At 33.9% G+C, this 10,728-nt stretch overlaps 1 protein-coding gene across 2 annotated transcripts; it reads left to right on the top strand.

The window, feature by feature from the left end:
* Positions 1-4,203: 4,203 nt before the first annotated feature.
* Positions 4,204-9,714, top strand: LOC114394226 (BTB/POZ domain-containing protein NPY1-like). Of its 2 annotated transcripts, XM_028355890.1 has the most exons (5): positions 4,204-5,101; positions 6,035-6,277; positions 6,374-6,443; positions 7,152-8,330; positions 8,787-9,714. In XM_028355890.1, the coding sequence occupies exons 2-5, from the start codon at positions 6,252-6,254 to the stop codon at positions 9,324-9,326; spliced, it is 1,815 nt and encodes a 604-aa protein (XP_028211691.1). In that variant the 5' UTR covers positions 4,204-5,101; positions 6,035-6,251; the 3' UTR covers positions 9,327-9,714. The 2 variants fall into 2 exon arrangements, with proteins under 2 accessions (XP_028211691.1, XP_028211690.1); XM_028355889.1 differs by lacking the exon at positions 6,035-6,277.
* Positions 9,715-10,728: the final 1,014 nt, after the last annotated feature.

Raw genomic sequence — 10,728 nt, 5'->3', positions numbered from 1 at the left:
ATGAAGTTATTGGAAATAAATGAGCCGGGCAACTAACCATCTTGCTGATAACGTTTTGTATTGCACAAAGAAAGTAATACTCAAATGAATAAAACTTACCTTTTCTGTATGCTAAAGGCTTAACGGAGGTGGCTGGGGATGGAAATTTTTTGTTTCTACAATTAACAGTCTTGTAATTATTTTGTTCAAGATATCTGAACATTAATCTAGATATGTTATTAATTTAAGTCGAGTTATATAATGTTATCATAGATTGAAATTTTTGTAAATTTTAATGTTCTTATATTTTTAATAAACTTGATAACCCAAATTGGAATAAATGTATACGTTTAAAAATAAATATAATGATGATAAGGAAATAATAGCATCTAGAATGAAATAATTGTTAAAAATTATAATTTATTTTTCTATAATATAAATATAAATATATGCTTACGGTGGTGTAAACTAAAAAAATATTTTTTTTACATTAATGATAATATGCTTAATTATATGTAATGTTTCGCGTATTAGTAATACAAATATTTATTCCATAATTTATATATACATAAAATTTCATAAGTATTTTTTTTCCAATTTGGATGTATTGTGTAATTGAGGGGATAAATATTGGTGAGATTTTTACCAATTAATTTCAAGCATATTACATAAATGAATTTGTTATCATATTTCAATAAAAAAATCTAAAGCATTAGATTTGTGGGTCTCTTTTCACTTGGTGTTTAATTTTTTCATTTATATCATATGTGATACTTCTATATTTATGAATATTTGTTGGTCTTACTAAGTGTCCTCGGGCATTTGCTACATAATTAAAAAAATAAAATATTTGACCTTAATTGTATTTTTTACTCTCAATTTTTTAATTTTGTAGTAAATTTTATCCCAACAAATTTATTTGACTTATTTTATCTCAACTTTTATGAAACTTGGATTTTACCCTCTATTATTTTACTTATAACATAATTATACTTTTTATCCCTAATTTTTTTTTTTTTTGAAAAATTTTACTCTCATTTTTTGTGCTTATCAATAAAAAAATGACTAAAGTAAAATTTATAAGTTTCTTAAAAATGAAGAATAAAATATAATAAATTAGAAAGTTGAGATAAAGTTTGTCAAAAATTAAAATATTGAAATAAAAAATACAATTAAGCCAAATATTTATTATGAAAATCACAAGAAAACAAAAAAAAAAGCTGGCGAAACTTTTGTTTTTTCATGGTTCGAAATTTCTGTTTGAAAACCAGGAGGAGCTAGCAGGGCAAGTTGGTGAGACATGGCGTAACATCGCAAACATCCTTCTAGGGTATGGTTGTGTTGAACCACCATAAGAACAACACTACACTCCTTTTCACAACCGGTGACGATGGCAGAAGCATGAGCATCTATTATGATATCAATATTCTGGTATCTTAATCACGAAAAGGAAAGTACGTAAGTTCTCTCCATGCCAAAAGCTAGAGCCACACTTTTTCTCATTGGTATTAGAGGAGAATAATAATAACAAAGACATACTAACATGGTGCATGGTATACGAGTGTTACATAAACCATCTTTTTGGAATCAACACAACAACGAAGAAGACATACTTTCCCTAGTTAAATTATAAAAAACTGACAAGGGACATGTTCATGAACATTTTGAGATGAGTAAATAGTGTGTAGTGTATAGTGTTTTTCAAATTATTATTCTAATAGTGATTCTTACTGTAAATGATTGACAATGTTGGTGTTTTTAAAGTTTGATTTTGACATACTGTCCCGACATGATTTTCAAAATGAATAAATAAGTAAAAATAGAGTATATTGTCATCAAACTGTGATATCATACTACTTATAACCAGTTTTTAAATTTTTTAAAATAATTATCTTAAAAATTCTATAGTATAAATAATTATTTCTTATTAATTAATGGTGTAAAAATCTTAATATTGATAGTGTATTCATATCAAACTAATTTAAAAATAATTATCAGCAAATAATACATGTATTGAATTGCTATATATGATAAGTTTGTCAATTTTTATAAAATTTATTTTAAAAATCATATTTATTATAATTTTTAATTAATTAATTGATTGTATAACTTTTTTTTATTAACAGCGGATAAATACTAAAATCATTAAATTAATTATTATAAGAATTTGACTAGAACCAATTATCTTAAATTTTTGAAAGGACAGTATACTTTTTTTACACTATTATATTTAATAAAATATTGTGTAAATTTATTTGCTTTTATAAATTATAATAACCGGGAAAATGACACTTGAGATTATTCTTCATTAATTAACCAACAACAACAACAACAACGCCTTATCCCACTAGGTGGGGTCGGCTACATGGATCAACTTCCGCCATAATGTTCTATCAAGTACCATACTTCTATCCAAATCATTAAGTTCGAGATCCTTTTTGATAACATCTCTTATAGTCTTTTTGGGTCTTCCTCTGCCTCGAATAGTTTGTCTTCTCTCCATCTGGTCTACTCTCCTCACTACAGAGTCTACCGGTCTTCTCTCTACATGCCCAAACCACCTAAGTCTATTTTCCACCATCTTCTCTACAATAGGCGCTACTCCAACCCTCTCTCTAATAGCTTCGTTTCTGATTTTATCCTGTCGAGTCTTACCACACATCCACCGCAACATCCTCATCTCCGCTACACCTACTTTATTCTCATGTTGGCTCTTGACCGCCCAACATTCTGTTCCGTACAAAATCGCCGGTCTTACCGCAGTCCGATAAAACTTTCCCTTTAGCTTGATCGGTACCTTTGCATCACATAACACCCCCGATGCTTTTCTCCATTTCATCCATCCTGCTTGAATGCGATGATTCACATCCCCTTCAATTTCCCCATCATCCTGTATTACAGACCCAAGATATTTAAACCGTGTGACTTGAGGGATAATATGGTCTCCTATTTTCACCTCTGATTTAGAAACCCTCCTTCTTTTGTTGAACTTACATTCCATATACTCCGATTTACTTCTGCTTAGGCGAAAGCCATGTGTTTCTAGAGCTCGTCTCCAAGTTTCCAACCTCTCATTCAACTCCTCCCTCGACTCTCCAAGGAGGACTATGTCATCTGCAAAAAGCATGCATCTCGGCGCTATCTCTTGGATTTGTTCCGTGAGGACATCCAGAATTAAGGTAAAAAGGTAGGGGCTAAGGGTTGACCCTTGATGTAAACCAATTGTGATGGGAAAATCGTCTGACTCTCCACCCTGTGTCCTAACACTAGTCGATACCCTATCATACATATCTTGGATAGCTCGAATATATGCAACCCTAACCCCTTTCTTCTCTAGAACTTTCCACAAAATCTCTCTAGGCACTCTATCATACGCTTTCTCCAAGTCAATAAAAATCAAGTGCAAGTCTTGTTGGGTCATGCGATATTGCTCCATCACCTGCCGTAATAAATAAATCGCTTCCATGGTCGACCTTCCCGGCATGAAACCAAATTGATTCTTCATTAATTAACAATATGAAAATATCTTTACAACGATAATATATGAAATTCAATCTCTTATTATGGATTTTAAGAATTTGACTGTACATGATACACTCTATAATTAGCAAATAATATAAAAAAAAAACATTTTCACTATTAATACATTTGAATAAAATTCATCTCATTCTATTCTACACCTCGTAACAATGAAGCGGAGGAAAGTAATAAAGATGAAACAAAGTGAATGAAGGAATTACACGAAGGAGTACAATAACGGGTTGATGAGAGAAGTGGAGTTAATTTTTATGATTCTTAAAATATTATATAAGTAATTTATATATAATCTTATACAAATAGTAAAAGAATTTATATTTTTATATTTTATATTTTTATTTAAATATGATATTAATATGTATTAAATAAATATTATTTTTAATTATTAAAAAATAATTTCTTACATAACATATAAGTCTTATATGTAAAAACTTTTGATATCACATGGGTAGATAGATTTATTCCAATGAAGAATTATTTTCATTATTCAACAAACCCCATTAGAGATGCATGAGGAGGGAAAGAGGAAAAAAAAGGAGACAGTGGAGAATAAAAGGGAAGAGAAGGGAGAAAAGCGTCAATAAGAAAAGAAGGCGTGCTTTCTGGACAAAAACATAAACTCATAAAGTAACCTCTGAGCCACCCTGTCAACATAGTCCCCTACTCCCTACACAAACCCACTGTCTTGTTATAACAACAACAACAACAGTAGTACAGTACTTATTACACACATTTACATTACATTACCCCAAACACATCCTTTCTCTCTCTAACTTTCCCACTCTCTTTATCCAGCAACCAAGCTCGTTGAAGACAAGCGCGTCAAAACGCTCATTATTCACAGCAGAAGAAGAAGAAGAAGAAGAACCAAACAAACAAGGAACATAGAAACCCAACCTCCTTCTTCTCTTCTCTCGTGATTCGCGTCCTCCCAACCAATATCTTCACCGAATCTCCTTCATTTATACCAAAGGCGGCGACCATTTATTTCCTATTTCTGACGCCATTTTTCTCTGTGCACCACTCTCCCAAATTACTAAATTTTACCGTCAAAAAAAGAAAAGAATACTTCTTCTTTTTCACCGCATTCAATTCATTCCATTGCGTAACACGCTTCCTCTCCTAGTTCTCACTTTCCACCCCCTTCTTTTTCTTCTTCTACAACCTTCCTTCCTTGTTCCTTCGTAAATGCTTCTTTGAACAAGTTTTTTTTTTTTTTTTTTTTCTGGTGGAGACTCAAAAGATCGTTGTGAAGGTTTATACATAGTAAAAGTTGAACTACTCTATTTACACACGCACGCTCGCACGCGCGTTTTGTTGGTGAGGTTGTTTTTGTTTTGTTGACATAGGAGGAAACGAACCAAACGGTGGACTGCCTTGTCTTTTTCTCTCAAACTCATTCTAAGAACGTTTGTGTGTGTGTGTGTTTTTGGTTTTTTAATAAAAAAATAGTTTTTTTTTGTGTGTGTGTGGTGGCTTTTTTGGTTTGGTTTGAAGGAGAGAAAAATTAGAAAGAGAAAAAAATGAAGTTTATGAAGTTGGGTTCGAAGCCTGATGCTCTTCAAAGCGATGGAAAATCTATCAGGTAGTGTGCCCTTCTTTTTTTTTTTCCTCCTTTTGGTTGTTGTTTTTTTTAAGTTTTTATGTTTGTTGTGCTTTCTGTGTTCTTGGGTGTTTTGTTATGTTCTTTTTTTTTATGGCTTTTTGGTGTCAGGAATGAAGTTAATGCGTGTAACTGTTATCTGGCACAATATGAACTGAGATGTTGTTGTTGGTCATTGATGCACTTGAGGCACTTCTAGTTAGAGTTTCATTACTGAATATGCATTCAAAAGAAAGCCATTATTTTTTTGTCTGCATAAGAATAACCCCTGAAGTAATGTTAATATTCTATATTGCTGCTAACTGGAAAAGAAGAGAGAGAGTGAGAGAGTGCTAATGAATCGGAGGTGGTTCTGTTTTGGAATTGTGAAGTTATTTTATTTTATTAGTTTGTGGTCCAAATATTGGTAAAGTGTATGCAGTTCCCTGCATGTTAAATCATGGCAAAATGCATACCTATATAAAACGATACTAATTGGTATATATATATATATATATATATATATATATATTTATGCATGTGACTTCAGTAAGTGTACTTAGATTATGGTTACCATCTCGTGTGTGTGTGGAGATAAGGTTTGAGAATTTTCAGTTGTGGATGGATTTTCAGCCTGTTATTAAAACCGTATGCGACAACGAAGTGTCATCTGTCATGCATGTGGTGTATGTATGTATGCATGTATTTAACTGAAAAAGTGAGAAAAACGTTTGGGCAGTGATATTAATTTGGATGTGCTCCTCTCCAGTTTGTTATTTTTTCTCGGGATTTTTAATGAGTTGAATTTTCTGCTCTGTATATAGAAATTTATTTGTACTTGGGATAAATAAAATTGAATTTTACGAATCCCTCAAGAGCATAGATTTCAGATATTATAACTTCTGGCAAATCATGTATTTAGTTTTTCTTTTTCAGGGGGGTGGGGTGAGTTGTGACAAGCCTTTTTGGATTTTGGAGCTATTTGATTGTTATCAAGATGTAAAATTTAACTAATTCTTTGTCACATTGTGGTGAACAGCTTGCATCTTTGTTTAATACTTCTGGTTGCTAGTTTTTGACTTCCTGAATTTATTTTCTTCTGTCATAATTTTGTGATGATGTGACATGACATGATCCTGCATGCATACCTTGCATGTGTGACTTCATTATATTATGGGGGTGAGGGTTCATTGATTCCCTCCTTGTCATGTTTTTTGTCACTTGAATAATTTGCCCTTCTTTATAAGCTAACTAACTCATTTCCAATTTATGCAGGTATATATCATCTGAATTGGCTACAGATATTATCATAACTGTTGGTGAAGTTAAGTTTCACCTGCACAAGGTATGTACTTTGTCAGCATCTTTGTTTTATTACCCTCTTAAATAAATAAATAAAACATTATTTTAATTATTTTAATAAGGGATATTTACAATGACCACCCCTGATATTATTAGTGATAATAGCACTGACATCTTGTTTTGTTTGGAATATTACACTTACCTCCCTTGTCTTGTTATTTTTAATGGGACTTTGTGTATGGTCCCTACTTATGAGTACGGTTGGTATGTCATAGGTGTAACTCTTTAAACAAAAAGGGTGTCAAAATGAGAGAACTGTAAATAATGTAATGAGGCAAGTGTAATTTTTCAAAGAATAAAGGTTTCAAGTGTAGTGAGTCTAACCTTAGGGGAGGTAAGTATAATTATCACATTAATTTTAATTAATCAGCTACTGGTACTATATTAGCCATAGCAAATATTTTTAGGTGTCCATTGTAACACTAGCAACTTACAGTTATTTTGGAAATATTTTGTTATTTCAACATCATCTTTTACAATTTACTGACTAATGTTTTACTGTTTTCTATTGGACTGAATTGAAAGATTCTTGAAAGTCTGAATTTGACTATAAGACCACTCCAGTTTGTATTTTACTTTATGCATTGAGTTTGCATTTCCTTTTTATAATTTGTGGATTTTATGGAGACACAACTAGCTTTTGATTCTTCCTTTTTTTGTTTATTGATGATGACTTTTTCTTGAATTGTAGTTCCCTCTACTGTCCAAGAGTAATAGTTTACAAAAGTTGCTGTCAAAGGCTAATGAAGAGAATGCTGATGAAATTCAATTGGATGATTTTCCTGGTGGTCCCAAGGCCTTTGAAATATGTGCAAAGTTCTGCTATGGAATGACTGTTACTCTTAATGCTTACAATGTTGTGGCTGCTCGTTGCGCCGCTGAGTACCTTGAGATGACTGAGGATATTGATAGAGGAAACTTGATTTTCAAAATTGAGGTGTTTCTTACCTCGAGTATCTTTCGCAGCTGGAAGGATTCTATAATTGTTCTCCAAACTACTAAATCTCTTCTACCGTGGGCTGAGGACTTAAAGATTGTTGGGAGATGTATAGATTCCATAGCTTCTAAAACTTCTGTGGATCCTGCAAACATCACTTGGTCTTACACTTATAACCGTAAATTATCGGAGCTTGATAAAATCGTTGAGGACAAGATAACACCACAAGAGAAAATTGAGCCTGTTCCTAAGGATTGGTGGGTTGAAGATATATGTGAGCTGGACATTGATCTTTATAAACGTGTAATGATTACTGTCAAGTCAAAGGGAAGAATGGACGGAGTTGTGATTGGCGAGGCACTAAAAATCTATGCTGTAAGATGGTTGCCTGATTCTGTTGATGCATTGGTTTCTGATGCTCATGCCTGGAGGAACAAATCTCTTGTAGAAACAATTGTCTGTTTGTTGCCGTGTGATAATGGCATGGGTTGTTCGTGTAGTTTCTTGCTGAAGCTACTGAAAGTGGCCATATTAGTTGAAGCTGATGAGTCTTCTAGGGGACAATTGATGAAGAGCATTGGTCTAAAATTTCATGAAGCTTCTGTCAAAGATTTACTGATTCCAGCAAGGTTCCCCCAGAATACCAAATATGATGTTGATTTGGTGCAAGATCTTTTGAATCTATACATGACTAACATAAAGGGAAGCCGTGATGTGGTGGTTGAGGAGAAGAAAGATAGAGCAAATGATGAGTCAATTTTAGGACAGAGGTCTTTGTTGAATGTTGGCAAGTTGGTTGATGGTTATCTTGGAGAAATTGCACATGATCCAAATCTCAGCCTCTCTAGCTTTGTTGCTCTATCACAGTCAATTCCAGAGTTTGCTAGACCAAATCATGATGGTCTGTACAGAGCTATAGACGTATACTTGAAGGTAAGATTTTGTAAACATGAAGCATAAAATCATCCTATGATAAAAAAATTAGCATGACTTGACTGACGGTCAGTTGTATTGCTTCTATCCTTGTGGCCATGGAGAAAATTATTTTAATTATTTGATTGATTCCCCTCATAACATATCCCATATATTGAGTAACATGATTCTGTCATATTATTTTGTTGTGTTTATCATTAATTATTAATAAAATAATTATTTAACCAATATTTAAAATCTTGTATAATGAAGCTTGTTATGCTGGAGCATTGCTTAGCAAGTTACATATCTAAACTCCAGCAGTTTTCTACTGTTGCAATAAACTAATTGGTGCTGCTTAATACTACTACTAATGTGTATATTTTTTAATGACTAAGAAAGGACAATGGTGAAATGATTAAGCCTTAACTATCTAATGGCATTTTTAGTATTCACTCTTAAGTCTTTAATCTTCAGGAGCACCCAAGTTTGACAAAATCTGAAAGGAAGAACATATGTGGACTAATGGATGTCAAGAAATTGACAGTAGAAGCATCGATGCATGCTGCACAGAATGAACGCCTTCCTCTTCGAGTTGTGGTGCAGGTTCTCTATTTTGAGCAGGTCAGAGCTGCTTCCAATGCTCGTGCACTCGGCAACAGTCCACACAATTCTACAAACACTCATGTCAACGGAGACGAGGAGTGTGCGAAATCGGGGGGAGAAAGCTGCCAATCCCTCGACAACCAGATGTGTCACATGAAGATTAGAGATGAACAGTTGCAAAAGAATGGGAAGTTGAACAAGAAGAGTAGCAAGAACAGCAGAAGTGGCATGCAGTTGCTGCCATCTAGGTCAAGGAGAATCTTTGACAAGCTATGGATTGTTGGTAAGGGACAAGGAGAAAATAGAAGCTCAGAGACCTCAGGGAGTTCCAATAGCCCTACTTCTGTAGTCCCTGGAGATACCAAATCATCTGGCTCATCATTGAGACACAGGAGGCATTCTATCTCTTAGGGAATTTTCATAATTTAAACTTGTGCAAGGAGAGTTAAGTTGCTGTGAAGTGTAAAAAGTGTTAGGATGTTAAATCTTGTGTTATTTAATATGCATATGCACAGAATCAGGAAAAAGGTCTCACTATTAGAATTGCAAAAAAAAAAATGTGGTGACAATACTATATTGTGTCTTAATGTGTATCATTCTGGCTAATGTATTATTTGTCTTGGGTCCTTCAGAAATCTTCATTGGGGTAGGGATCTTTAGGTTTTATTCAACTACTACTACTACCCTTTTGTATAGAATCACGATCCTTAATTACATTCCAAGTGCTGGTTTGTGGATTTCCGTTTTTATTATGTTAATTGTTTGATTCACGTTAATAGAGATATAAAGGCTTTCGTAAGTCGTGTCCTAATTCAACTGTATGGTTTGTAGATGTCATGACAAATGTTACTTAACACACTGAAATTAGTTCAAAATTATAAAAGTTTAGAATGTCACTTTTTATCTAACAAGTCTCATTTATAATCGCATAGCATTTAATATATGTTAACTAAGGGTTACCTTCCCTCCCCTTAATTAAAATCGCTCCCTTTGTCTCCTCCTAATTTAATATATATTAACTAAGGGTTACCTCCCCTCTCCTTAATTTAATTCCCTCCCTTTGTCTCCTCTTAAACCAAATAAATTGTCTAATCAAAATTCATCTTCTTCCTTTCCCTTCCCTCTATTAAAATTTCTCCCTAATTTCTCCCTTTCGCTCCTCTCATTTGAACCAAACAGTTCCTAATTATATAAATTATGTTAGCGTGTTGTAAGTGTGCTTTAGTATTTTTTTTATTTATAGGAATTAAATACAGTGTTAGATCGCGCGGTGGTGTGGTGGGGGTGCAAGTGAGGGGAAGGGAAGAAGTAGATACCCGAATTCGAGAACAGACTCCTCCTGAGATCTAGAAGTGGTGTTTATTCTCATATATTCCAAATGGTAAGAACTAGCAGTTATATACTACAAGAGTACAAGCACGAGGCTCCTAGCTGCCATAACAGAATGCGTAACTACTATAACAAACTAAAGGCATGTGTCTTATTGTGACTAAGTTGCACGTGTTACTCACGGGTTTACAATGAACGAATACAAAGCTAGCTTGTATAGTCTCGCAGATAACTAGGTTTAGTTATCGTGCGAGTGGGCCTCGTTGTGGCGGTAGGAGATCGAGGGTGACGTTCATCATGGTTAGAGGCATGTGTGCTAACAATACCTCCCCCCTCGAACACCACCTTGTCCTCAAGGTGGTAGGCGTCTCGTAACTCAGGCCATGGCTCCTAGGAGGTGTCTTCGGGAGGTTGCTCGGCCCATTGGGTTAGGACCAGTTGAGTTGGAGGGGATGTAGAAGAATCAAGCTTGCTATCCAAGATG

This window comes from Glycine soja, chromosome 17 (genome assembly GCF_004193775.1).
Source record: "Glycine soja cultivar W05 chromosome 17, ASM419377v2, whole genome shotgun sequence".
Lineage (NCBI taxonomy): Eukaryota > Viridiplantae > Streptophyta > Magnoliopsida > Fabales > Fabaceae > Glycine > Glycine soja.
This window is presented reverse-complemented; position numbering and strand designations above follow the sequence as displayed.

Bases quoted from the DNA above. Each gene is read 5' to 3' on its own strand.
- LOC114394226 (XM_028355889.1), top strand. From the start codon at position 5,040: ATGAAGTTTATGAAGTTGGGTTCGAAGCCTGATGCTCTTCAAAGCGAT. The intron at 5,102-6,373 runs GTAGTGTGCCCT...CAATTTATGCAG, and splicing joins AGCGATGGAAAATCTATCAG to GTATATATCATCTGAATTGG. The intron at 6,444-7,151 runs GTATGTACTTTG...CTTGAATTGTAG, and splicing joins TTAAGTTTCACCTGCACAAG to TTCCCTCTACTGTCCAAGAG.